This window comes from Lepisma saccharinum, chromosome 9, assembly GCF_977018435.1.
Source record: "Lepisma saccharinum chromosome 9, izLepSacc3.1, whole genome shotgun sequence".
Taxonomy (NCBI): Eukaryota; Metazoa; Arthropoda; class Insecta; order Zygentoma; family Lepismatidae; genus Lepisma; species Lepisma saccharinum.
In genome coordinates this window covers 80,409,637-80,422,454 of record NC_139237.1, presented here as the reverse complement: position 1 = coordinate 80,422,454, position 12,818 = coordinate 80,409,637, and the positions used below count along the sequence as shown (strand labels likewise).

The 12,818-nt window shown below is 39.6% G+C and overlaps 1 protein-coding gene across 3 annotated transcripts in view; it reads left to right on the top strand.

Annotated features, from left to right (window-relative positions):
* Positions 1 to 12,818, top strand: part of LOC145992763 (glycerophosphocholine cholinephosphodiesterase ENPP6-like) — a 214,227-nt gene that overhangs the window by 172,297 nt on the left and 29,112 nt on the right. For all 3 annotated transcript variants that reach the window (XM_083129152.1, XM_083129151.1, XM_083129153.1), the window contains exons 3-5: positions 613 to 749; positions 8,504 to 8,684; positions 8,970 to 9,108. In XM_083129152.1, coding sequence (XP_082985278.1) covers positions 613 to 749; positions 8,504 to 8,684; positions 8,970 to 9,108 — 457 coding nt within the window. The remainder of the gene's footprint in view (positions 1 to 612; positions 750 to 8,503; positions 8,685 to 8,969; positions 9,109 to 12,818) is intronic.

The window sequence follows — 12,818 nt, the reverse complement described above, 5'->3', positions numbered from 1 at the left end:
AGCGGGGTGGATCGCGTTCTTGCAGTGGGAAACCTCTCGTCGTGTGATTCGTAACAGCGCAGTGCGGTATTGTAATAGTGGCACAAGCGGCAAGCGGCTCCTCCACTCCTGCTCTGCTGGTCTTGAGATGCAGGCGGAAAGCCCGTACTGTATGGAGCGGTCACTGATCTCCCCAAATGAACGCGAGTTGCTCAAGTCCGATTTAAAATGTGTGGTAGTGGTCTCAGTCATTAGGGCGTCTGACTACTGTGCGAGAACCGTGGATTTCTTTCCAACTGTTCAAACGGCTCCGGTGCACACCCAGCGTCGTATAAAGTGGGTACCTGGAGGAAACTCTGGAGGGGGGGGGGCGTCCAGGGCGTGGTGCTGATCACATCACCCCCCACCTTCGGCCGTGATCAAGAAAGTGTGTGGTCCTAAGCCCACATCCACTATGTACCGTCAAGGCGTGGTGCAAAGCACACGGGAGAACTTTACTTTTTTGTCGCTAGTAATGGTTTTAATAGAAAGTTTCTGTTGGGCCGTCGAGAGCTTGCAAGATATTGATGGGTCTTTAGTAGATGAAGCATTGATACATTCTCTTTGATACATTGAAATCCTGATCTATTTTAGGTTAAGATGGGACTACCCTTACTTGATAGAAGATGACAATGGAATCAAGGTGTTCTTGAAAGAAGGTGTTGCAGCAGAGTACGTAGAACCGGTTTTCCCGTCTAACACTTTCCCCAGCTTGACGACTGTTAATACAGGTAAGTGGCCACTAGCATCACTCGATTTCAACCCCGTCGCATGTGTCCATTTAGCAACACTCCAAATCATGACCAGTGTGAGGAATATTTCCCTCGATGCCTTAGAACAAATATTCGTCACGACGTGGTTTGAGCGGTGGCTCTCTCAAGACTGTGCATCTTTAAGATCATATGAAAAGAGCTGTTCTCAGAGATACTGCTTTACCAAGAAAAGGAAAATCTTCTGGTGTTGTCAAGGGAGATGATGCAATCAGTTGCTTGCCGTCTAACCCTACCAAATAGCACGATTTTCTTCAACACACCCTTTGTGCTTGCATCAACTTAGAGGAGAGAACCGTACACAGCAGAGACGTATAATACTATATGTCCAGAAACTAAATGCTCGGTGGTCTGTGGCCAAATCTGGAACTAACGATCGTATGAGAAATTATTTGAAACATGTAACACTGCCCCTTTGCATTTACAATACGTGAGTTTTGTCACAGCAATGTAGGGAAAGAATAAGTTGCCACAGAAGTCTAGTTCTGAGTTGCAGACTAAGTCTATTCCAGCTTGTAAAAATAAACTAGTGTATGTTAACAAAGTTTGCAAGATTGCTGACGATCCTTAAGACAACATTTCAAGTTAGTTTGTTGGAGTGGTAAAGTGGGAAACTGGTCAAGGCCTGGCCCAGTTGTCTGAAGATCGCAGGTTCGAATCTCTTTTAGAGACTATTATTTTTTTTTAAGTTTAATTAGTGTATTTTCGACATTCATAACAAGCAAAATAAGATAAATCTAATTCCTCGTCGATGCCACTTAGGATGTGTTTTTCTTGTAGTTTCTTCAATACTAGATTACTTCTTACAGGAGGCAATAGGGTGGACAGAGAGATATTGACGAAAATCTTAACCCTGTGAGGTAAAATATGAGTTGATTGTTTTTAAATAAAATAAAAGAACAGTGACAACCCATATACCCAGTGGCGTAGCAACATATCGCGAGGTCCTGGGCGAGATGAGAATACGAGTCCCCAACCTGTTTTTAAATTTGAAATCGCAATGTGACTCGACACAAAATCTTCAGAGATACGTCAGCAAATTATCATATTTATATAATAAATTATTGAACAAAATTATATTCAATAATTTCACTCGATCTAATAGAGGAGAAGGTCTAAATATGGGCGAAGGTTTAAATATGGGTTTTGGAGTTATCAGCGCTCCCGGGTGCTGGAGCCTGGCAGAGGCTATTGGAATGTGGTGGTTAGTTTCGGCCTTTGGACGCTGTTATAGAATTGCGACATACGAAAACTTTTTGCAGGTATGTTTTAACTCCGCGTTTTCTGAATTCTCATCTGCTTTCTATAGGTTATGATATTAGCGGTACATAAATCAAATGTGGGCCTTTATAATGCCATGATTTGTTTGTGAAATATGTACCACAGACAGCGAAAATAAATTGAAGAAGAAAAATGGCGTGATGGTCTAAATATGGGCTATGACATGAGGTCTAATGTTGAGATCACATTTTCAACAAATATTTGGATGTTTTTCTTAATTTCGATTTTTCCAATTCCGCGTGATTTTCAAAACAACAGATTATTCATAAATATGAATTTTATAATGTTTTAGCGTTAAATGACTGTTTTTTAAAACTTTAATTGCTTTTTGTGATATTGCCACTAGTAACCCATATTTAGATCACAATTTTGAAATACATCATTTTACCATTTTTTGGAAATTGCTTTTTAAAAAAAATGGAGACCTTCTATACTTGATTACATTTAAGAATATATTTCATAGATATGCATTTTATAGGCAGGTGCTTGATATATTAATTTTTTCCTCCGAAAATGACAACATAAAGAGGGGGGCCCATATTTAGACCTTTTCCTCTAATGTATTTCTTTGTTTTCCGGGAGCTGAAATATTAAGTGTAGGAAGGAAGTTAGAACTGCTTATATTATCCATTGCCTTCTTGAGTTGCAAACGACCCAAACATTTAAATGTCTTGCACTTGCTTCGTGGCAGTTGGAGGTGCTTTATTGTTAATATATTAAAATCGGGTGTGCGAGGTCGAGAAAATTCTTGGGCACCCCGCTGCAAAACAACCAAGGATGACGTCATACTGCTGAGAAAACCTTAGCGTTTACAATGTGAATTGTGGGCTCAGACAGAGATCACGGAGCTTGCCAATCGTAGAACCGCGCATGCTCAGCTCGCAGTCTTCTTAGGTAGACTGTTGAATCATACACGATATGTGACCGAATTCTAAATGTCCTCGTTTATAATATGTAGAGTTAACAAGAAAACCTTATGTTTCGTAGTTTCGAGGAACACTAATTTAATTGTAATATACTTTACATGAATAGCAGATAGAATAGTGCAATATGGTTCCAACACATGGGTAGGAGCATATAAGCGCCAAATCTAGAAGGACGGTGTGGTCCGGTCACTATGATACCTGCTCACCACACGAAGGTTCCCCGGTTCGATTCTCCCCATAGCATTGTTTTTTTTTAAGGATAGAATACCAACTAATGCAAGCCTGTAAAAAAACATATTGCGTATAGTATAATGACAAATGTATTTATTTTTAATATAAATTGCAAATAGTTTTGAAACTGCTTAATACAAAACTACTTTAATAAAGTTGAAACCATAAAATGAAACATGAATAAAGTAAATGTAATAATAAAAAAATATGAATGTATTTTTTAAATCTAGTGTTTGCATAGAATTGGTGTAACTATTTTATTTTCTTGTGCATCATGGGTTTACTGATGAAGCTATGCTATTAAATCTTGCCTCTATATCCATAAACAGACGCAAACGTTAATGGTGTAATTGTTAGTAGCCTCGTGGGAAGCTGTCATTTCATAAAGTGATGTCTCTTGAAATTTTCCATTTATATTTCTTCAGTTTCTATTAAAATAATAAATGATTTATGTTGTTTTATAACTTGTTAAATTATGTAGTTTTAGGCGTTGTACCTAGGTATACATGCAGTGAGCGAATAAGATATCGATTTTGTATCATTGCACTCATCATTCCCTATCCACATACAAACTTTTCTTAAAAATTTAGAGAGTATCATTACCTCCCCCTCCCCCCGGCCCACATCCCTTGCTTACAAAATTACTCGTCTCTCCACTGCACGGAGGTTTCGATTGTGGATCCTCGTGATTGCCTAGGTACGACGTCATATAGTCATATATCGTATCGTGGATGCTACACGTTGAGGCAGAGACCACTCTTCCACTACCCTTTGGGTAACGTCCTATTGCAAAGCGATCAAGGAACTAACTTCATGTGTGTGAATTCTATCCCGGGCAAAACAGGCTTTTTTTTCTGTGCATGATCCCTACTTTCCTACACTTCCCTTAAATACAAAAACTTGCATTTATTGTCGAATAACATATAAAGTCGTATAATATTTTTTTACAGAAGCCTAAGTGGACAAATGAAATGCGTTGTGAACGTGACATTGGTGAAGTCTGTATGCTAACTTCCCAACATACCTATGGTCCTGGGTTCGCCTCTCGTCAAAGGCAAATTTTTTTTACAGTGCAGTGCCAACTAGTGTATACCTAGGATGGAATTTATTACACATATCGGCACGACTGTTATTTTTAATAAAAAACGTAATGGGTTTGAGAGTAACTACTCGATATTAAACTTCCTACAAAATGTGTAAAGGCATGTGAACGAGACATACAGTTCTTGCTTTGCATATCACGCAAGATCAAGAAACAGTGGAACGTTAATGTGGAAATTCCCAGCAGCCACGTCAAAAATTCGAGCTTTTATTAAAAAAAATATATTGGTTGAGTTATGAATAGAATTTCAATTTTTAAAACGAAAAGTAGCTAAGAACATATTAGGTTATATGAGTCGACAGATTTAGTCCAGACCTTAACATTAAATTGTGTTGTAAAATCTGTAGCTGTATAGAAGAATCCGACTGAGGCACGGCATGGGTTCGAGTCCGCCTGGGTTCTCGGCGTGTGTATAGGAGCGGTATCAACCCACCATCGTGGGGAAATTGGGGAGCTACGAGTGAGTAGCGTACCCCGGTTTCAAAATTCTCCTATAACGGCTGAGGGTTCGACGTGCTGACCTCATATCACCCCATTACCGGTCCACGTTATCCACACCTTTATGTAGGATGGTAGGAAGGAGACTGGCAGTCGGGAGATAGGCCTAGGCCCTTCGAGGGCCGTCGCGCCATGGGTTATTATTTATTTATTTAAGAAGGAAAAATCTAAGGTGCTTTTCGAAATTAGCAGGTGAAATCATGGATTAAAAATGCACGTGCTGTGGTTACAGATTTTTAAAAAATCATTGTGTAAATGCGAAATCGAACACACGCGTGTTGGTGCCTCATTGGGAAGAAAAAAACATCTGTAACCGCGCTCGAACAAACATCTTTCAGATCGTGAAGCCGTAATACTAACCACTCACCTGCACCTTCTATTGGTAGGTATTTATTTAGTTTTGGAATTGTTTCACTACTCACGATCCGAATTTCCTTTCGCTTATTTTCTTTCAGATGTAGTCGTCTTTCCAGGCCGATATATATATATTTTTTATCTTCTGCCACCCATGGAGACCCTTATGGAATACATTATTGGGATGCAACTCACAGAAAAGAGAATATCTTAGTTTAAAAGAAACTTGAGGTGGGAATGATGTGTTCCGTCACACATTTGACCTCAAACTTTTTCGTCTTTGAAGTTTTGCTTGCAACGCCACCATAAACCGAGCATTTATTTTCTGGACATATAAACGATGAATTCTTATCAGCAAGCAAAGAGTAGAAGTTTAAAACATGACAACATGAGGCACAAGCAATTTTGTCTGCGGTGACTGCGAGAGGGTAAACAAATGACTGTCCATTTTAGTTCACGAGTTGGCCTCGGTCCTTCTCTTCTTGGCGCGACTGTTCTAAAAATCTCACAGAATCAGTTTCTGAAAGAACTGCAACCGCTCTGAAGGCGAAGGTCCCCACTTTGTTTCTAATAATGTACTCATCAGGGGGTGCACCCACAAATTGGTTAATCAAAATTCCACAAAAAAGAATTGTTCATCATAAAACACACATATAGTTCGGATCAACACGCAGTAGTAATTGATTTTTGTTTGAATGTCGATAATTTGATTTCATTTTTTTTAAAATTGAATTTTCGAAATGCCTAAGCTTTAGACCACGAAAACTGACAGTATTTTACAATTATCCAGTCAGTCGTGGAACGAACACACACAAGCGAAACAAATCGTGAAATCATCCAACACTAAAACCAACCTTACCACGGACCTTACTCTAGGCTAAAACTGAAGTCCGCTTGTCGGAAATTCCGAGCAGACTCGGAACTACCACAAACAAAACACCAGATATTGTTTACCACTGGCCGAGATGCCAACAATCGAAAGACGCATGACATTCTAAACCTTTCATTGCAGTTGAAATTAAAAGACTAAAGAAAGAAAAGGCACGGTTCACTTTCATGTTTGCTAACATATAATGTAAAAAACTGCTCAGAATCACTGCATAGGCGGAGTTCTGGAGGGGCCAGGAAGGGCCTGGCCCCCACAACTTAAATAAGACTAAAAAATAACGCATGATTAAGTTCAGTTACTATATTTTTGTTATGAAGTCATACCGCAAATCTTGACGTTTGGCATGATGGCATGTGCGGTAATTGCTTCGTAATAGCGGGTCTTAGACGATTTGACTGATGTGTACAGTTTGAAGATAGAAAAACGTAAAATGACTTTTTGTTAAGCCAACTGTTACTGCTGAGGCATCAAAAGAACTTTTCAATTTAATTTTTCTAAAATTTCTGAAGCTTACTATTGTACCGTAACTTTTTTTTTTAAAGTAATACAAGTATTGTATCAATAAAAAATTGAAGACTAAAATTGGTAAACGCTCTAAGTGCCACAAGAATTCAAACACCGTTTTCCACGTTAAACTGTGAAATGTGCCATGCTTGATCATGTGGTAAACGTGAAAAGTGGCTGGTAGCCCTCCAAGTAGTTCAAACAGCGTGTAAAAATGCACTAGTGTGAACGTTCGTACGGGCTGATGTGCTGAACGATGCGATTTCCCAACACTTTCGCTTTTGGCACTTACAACATTTACCACTTTTTGTTCTCAATTAATGAAATGCAAAATGCAATAATCGTACTGTTTTGCTTCCTTTAAAACTGACAACCAATATAGTAATTGATATTTGTTTACTTAAGCGAGGAAATTTAACATTTTCAAATATAAAAGGCCTAGAACTTGCAGTGTTTTTAAGTTGTTGTTTTTTAATTTCCGGGGGAAGGTCTCCGGATAAGCTAGCGGATATTCAACAACCCTCAGGTACATCATATGTTTCTCCCACAGTCTGCCCCCCAAAGTAAAAGCTCAAACTCCGCCCATGGATCACTGCCATTGTTAGTGTACTGAACCTTATTCTTAACAGTTTGTCTGCTTAACTAACTTTGTATTAATGCGAACAGCACGTCTTCCCATCCTTTCCAAACCGATTCTAAAGGCATAAGAGGTGGTTTCATTTCAAAGCCATCGCCGCGATCATTTAGAGGTAGGTAACTATAACTAAAAATCAATAACAAGTCGATCAAACGAAACGACTCCCAATTTCTTTTGGTGGCTGAACTATACATTTTGTTCCCCCCCCCAAATATTTCCATGACGCAGGCGCGTCATGAATTCCCCCTGTGGGCACCCCTGGTACTCACTATGTGTGTAAGTGTAGGTGTAAAATGTATCAACTTCAAATGCGTATTATGATAGGGTTTCTAAACTGCAATATTTATTTTAAATATAGAGAGCAGAGTTCTAATGTACTGGCTACCGTTGCGACCTGCTCAGGAATGGGTGTTGTGTTCGATTCTCCGGTAAGAGCCGGTTTCTCTTTATTACAACAGTTTAACCCGTAGACGTAGAAACCGATAGGACTATCCGTTGATGTAAAGTTCTCAAATGCATTAGTCATACGCTTTGAAAACCACTCGTTATAAATTGGGAACAACAATAGCGAAAATTTGTACAGCATGTACCATACAACCTGACATGTTTCAATTCCGAGAAAACATTACAAAAATATATTATATGTGATGATATGAAAGAACATAACAGATGATGCGAGTAAATATTTTTCTGCAATTTACTGAGGATTTGCATTAGTTCTTTTGAAGAAAAAAATGTTGCTTACCTTTAGAACGGCGTCCATGTATTTTCGGATCATGTTTCTCTGATGGTTTACTTCAGTCTGTAAAGGAAAATATTGAAAATTAGGTTTGTGTATGTGGCATTTTATTATCACGTTATATCATGTTTCTTCAATCACCAAGTACATAATTTTCAGCAAATAAAGTGCATTAAATAAATTCTCATTTGTTACACTAGGTCTGGACACAAAATATATTAATACAAAGTAGGAAGATATATTTTTAGTGTTGCAGAATGCGTGCTGGTGTATTTATTCCAATACTCTGTCCCAGGAGTCTGTGGAGCAACGCCGGCCATAACGACAGAGAACAGGAGAAAGCGAGTGGGAAGAGCGCTGCTGCACGCGGCTGGTAGCAGCAGAGACGCGTATTCCCCTCCTTGCGCTCACTTCCTCTCTCACGCCTTTATTGATCGAGTTCCCTCGAGTCACTACCTGCGTAGAGGGACTCGTTTCCGTTCGCTTGCTACAAAGACTCCTGGGACTGAGTATAGGTACATGCCATACACTTACTGTTTTGAATTTTCTTGTAGGTTTGTACCCAGAAAGCCATCATATTTTGGACAATTACATGTATGACAAAAGGAGTGGGAAATCATTTGTTCTTGGCGACAACAGTACAATGGACCGCATCTGGTGGCAGAGAGAACTGGAGCCAGTTTGGGCTACGGCAACCAAAGCAGGCAGAAGGACAGCATTGTACGATCTGAACATGTGAGTATATTGTCTTCTTTGGAGAAGAAGGGATGACGGAGGATTACTTCCGACTCGATGAAATGCAAGATTATCTTAAGCTAAAATGTAGTAGTACAACAAACCAATATACAAATGTATTCCCAATTATCTTTTTTCTGGAATTATTTTATAGCCTCTCCCCTACAACATAATTCTTATGTTTGTGGCATGAATATTTCCTCCAGTAGCATAGCGGTACACGACTCAAAGCATCTTATGATACAGACACGAGTGTTTGTAACTGTAACAACTTTCTGTTCGCAGGTGTAAAGCTCCAATGCAGAATGTGAAGGTTGAGGTGTGCGATGTGGTGGATCCCAGAAGTGCATGCACTCTGGAACATTTCCAGTACCTTCTGGAGTCTATTTTGAATAATCTAGTCTACGGAATCGATTTCGTGATGGTACGTTTAGCATTTTGTTATCAGTGTTCTAGTGCTATTAACAATCTCTGACACTTCTGGGCTGTAATCATCATATCAAGTTACCTAGATTCGAATTACCGCTTGGGCATTAGTGTTCTCTGTGAGTGTCCATTCATCTTTTTCATCATATCATCACTCATCTTCGCGATTAGCCGAAATTTGCAGAAAAGCGAAGTCAAATAAACAAAACCAATCAATAAAACAAACATATTTCATGACAGGGGATTTCTTAGAACCCAGAACTGCCCATGTCAGTACGTGCTATGTGGCATGATACGTTTCACGTGACGATATTAAAAGAAATACAATTGTCCTGTTTATTGTGTGATAAAATATCACTTTTTCGAACAGTGAAACTTTCATATTTACTCCTAAGGGAAGCTTTAGAAGCCAATGGCGCATCCAAGGGAGCTCCTGTGGCTGCAGCCGTTTCGAAATAAAAATAAATTACGTATAAACTATATAAAGATCTTGTAACAGTAATGCAAAATAAGAAATTTAGGAAGTATTCAATTTTAAAATTAGTGCAAATACTTTGTCTCAAATTGTTCTTATTCCTTTTTTCTGTAAATAAAGGATGAATGAGACTTGCTCGAAATGGATATATTACCATAATTTATTATTATTTATAATTTATTGAAGTTATGGAAGTTTTCGACAGGAATGACTACGAAATTGTGGATAATGGGACAACCACCCTCTCAAAAAGCGATAAAATTAAACTGAATAAAAATAGTGTCACATGAAGTTCAAACGATCAGATAAAAACTAAAAAGAAATATACCAGGAATTAGCGCATAATCAGTGTATGCTTCCCTAGAATTTGTGTATTGCCGGTTTCAATATGGTTCTGCGAACTTCACATTGGCATGGCCATGTGCACGAAACGGACCTAAAGCGTTTATGAATATGCATAATGTGTACTAATTTGTGCATGCTCCTGTAAAGAATTCGAAGCTTTAGAAATTCTGAGATCAATATCTCATCAGCACATGGTTAAAACGAAACAAAAATAATGTAAATATTCAGTGTATAATTTGTGTAAATATGTGCACGGCATCCAAGCATTGAAGTTGAAACTATACTGAGGAAAAATAACATTCAAAATATATGGTAGAAGTACTGAAATTATAAACAACTATTACTAGACAAAATATTTGATTTTAATTATTCATTGTTCTATGTTGCTTGTAACAAGTATTTTTTTATTAGCCTATATATGCACAGGGTTCTACATGATGCATTATGCATCTCCTGAGATTATACCAGGTGGTTATAATTAAAGTGACGGTGTTCAGAGTGGTACAGCACAGAGTAGCAGTCTGAAACTTCGTAGATATGCTAATGAAGCAATGCGCTCGCGAATTATACAAAAAAAGTTTCAATTCTCGCCACCAGGGTAAAAAATGGCGCTGCAAACAGTCAAAACGTGGTATAGTTGCAGGAAAAAGGCAGGAAAGATCAAACACATGAGAACAATGGTTCTGGCATGTTTATTAGGAACTATGGTTACAAGAACTGTTCAATATGGCTTCCCAATTCAGCAACATGCAATCGTAACACTGCATGGTCGACGGTTGCTCGCAGCATGTCTGGTGAAATCTGAGCGACATGTCGTTGTATGCTAGCTTTCAGATCAGGCAGAGACCGGACATGTCCCTGATAGACACAATCTTTTAAATATCCCCACAGCCAGAAGTCACATGGATTAAGGTCGGGGGATCTGGAAGGCTATGCATCTGGAAACTGCCTAGAGATGATGCGTTATTAGTGAAGGTTTCTCGCAGCAAATCTTTCACGTGGCGAGCGACATGTGGTGCTGCCCCATCTTGCATGAAAATGGTGGTGTGTTCACAGTTCCGTTCTTGCAAAGCTGGAATCACGTGTTGCACAAGGAGGTCCCTATAACGTGCAGATGTCACTGTGCACCTAACAGGCCCTCGAGGTGTCATCTCCTCAAAGAAAAACGGACCAAGAATGAAGGAGCTAGTGAACCCACACCAAGCAGTCACGTAAACTGAGTGCAATGGTTGTTCCTGCACAACATGTGGACGAGTGTAACCCCATATACGACAGTTCTGAGTATTCACTGCACCGTCCAGAGTAAAATGCGCCTCGTCAGTCCACAGAATATTCCCCGGCCACATGTCATCATCCACTTCCATGCGTGCCAAAAACCGATGGGCAAACTCACGGCGTTGTGGACTATCTTGGGGTTTCAATTGGTGCACAGTTTGAATCTTGTAGGGATACCAGTGTAAAATGCACCGCAAAACCTTGCGAACTGTTGACCAGGAGAGTTACAATTCACGTGCCACAGCTCTAGCACTGGTTGCAGAAGTTGAGGCATGTGCTGCACGGTCAGCTACAGCTACAGCAACTTCGTCCACAACTTTCACGGGGATGGGCCGCCTTCCTCTCCCTGGTGCAACACCAAATTCACCTGTTTCCTCGAATTTCTTCATCTTCTTCAGCCCATTAATTGACATGGGCCCTCTTCTCAGCTCTTTCTGTTGGCGATATTTCCGCAGTGCAGAGTTGCTATTGCTCCCATTCTGGTAAAAACAACTTCACTAGCAGTGTTCGGGCTTTCTTCGCAATATCCATTGCTTTTTACACGAAAAAATGCAAACTTTTAATGTTCGGCGAACATTCACATCACTAAAGGAAAAAGCAACAAGCGTCACCAACAACAACCAGGGAGCTCACACAATGGTTAGGCAATGTCACCGACTTTGACGTCAGAGTTACGGAAAATTCCACGTTTTGACTGCCCACAGGGCCATTTTTTACCCTGGTGGCGAGAATTAGAACTATTTTTTTCTTCATAATTCGCGAGCGCATTGCTTCATTAGCATATCTACGAAGTTTCAGACTGCTACTCTCATTACAGCCCGTGCTGTACCACTCTGAACACCGACACTTTAATTATAACCACCTGGTATTTGTGGCTAAGTGTATTAAAATAGAGGAGGAACAGTAGTGGTAAAGTATATAGGGACAGCGCCGGAAAGTATGAACCCCCCTCCAGCAGATTTGCTTATACTTAAAACTAGCTCAACATGCCCATACGAGCTTTTTGCTCAAGTGTGGATCCCCGTCTAATCCAAGATTTTTGTAAAAATGCCCTCATGGATTCCATGAGAAAGTATGACCCCCCTCAGAAAGTATGAACCCCCTCAGATACCCATACCTACCTACACCCACACACACCCACACACACCCACACCCACCCATACATATTTACTTCCGGTCCACTTCCGGTCCACTTCCGGTTTGCCTACTTCCGGTCCACTTGTGGCCAAGTTGTGGTCTATTTCTGGTCTTATTGTTTCAGATATTTTCAATGCGGTCCGTGCTTAGGCTATATAAAGAGATTTTGTATTGCATATCAGCCAGTATTGTGAGAGCTGTTGAAGAGAAAGGGTGTGTTGTTGCAGTGCTGCTCATATTTTTTAAACACAAAAATGCCGAATCAAAAATATTGCAATCAATGCAATAAAAATATATCCAGCCCCAATTGGGTTAAGCACCAAAAGAATTGTAGTCCAGATAAAAGCAGAATAGTCACAAAAATATGCCCCAAATGCCATAGAGAATATAGCATGAAATACTTCACATATGAACATATAGATACTTCTTCTGCACAGTCATCAATATTTCCAAACAAAATTGATTGTGTGATTGCC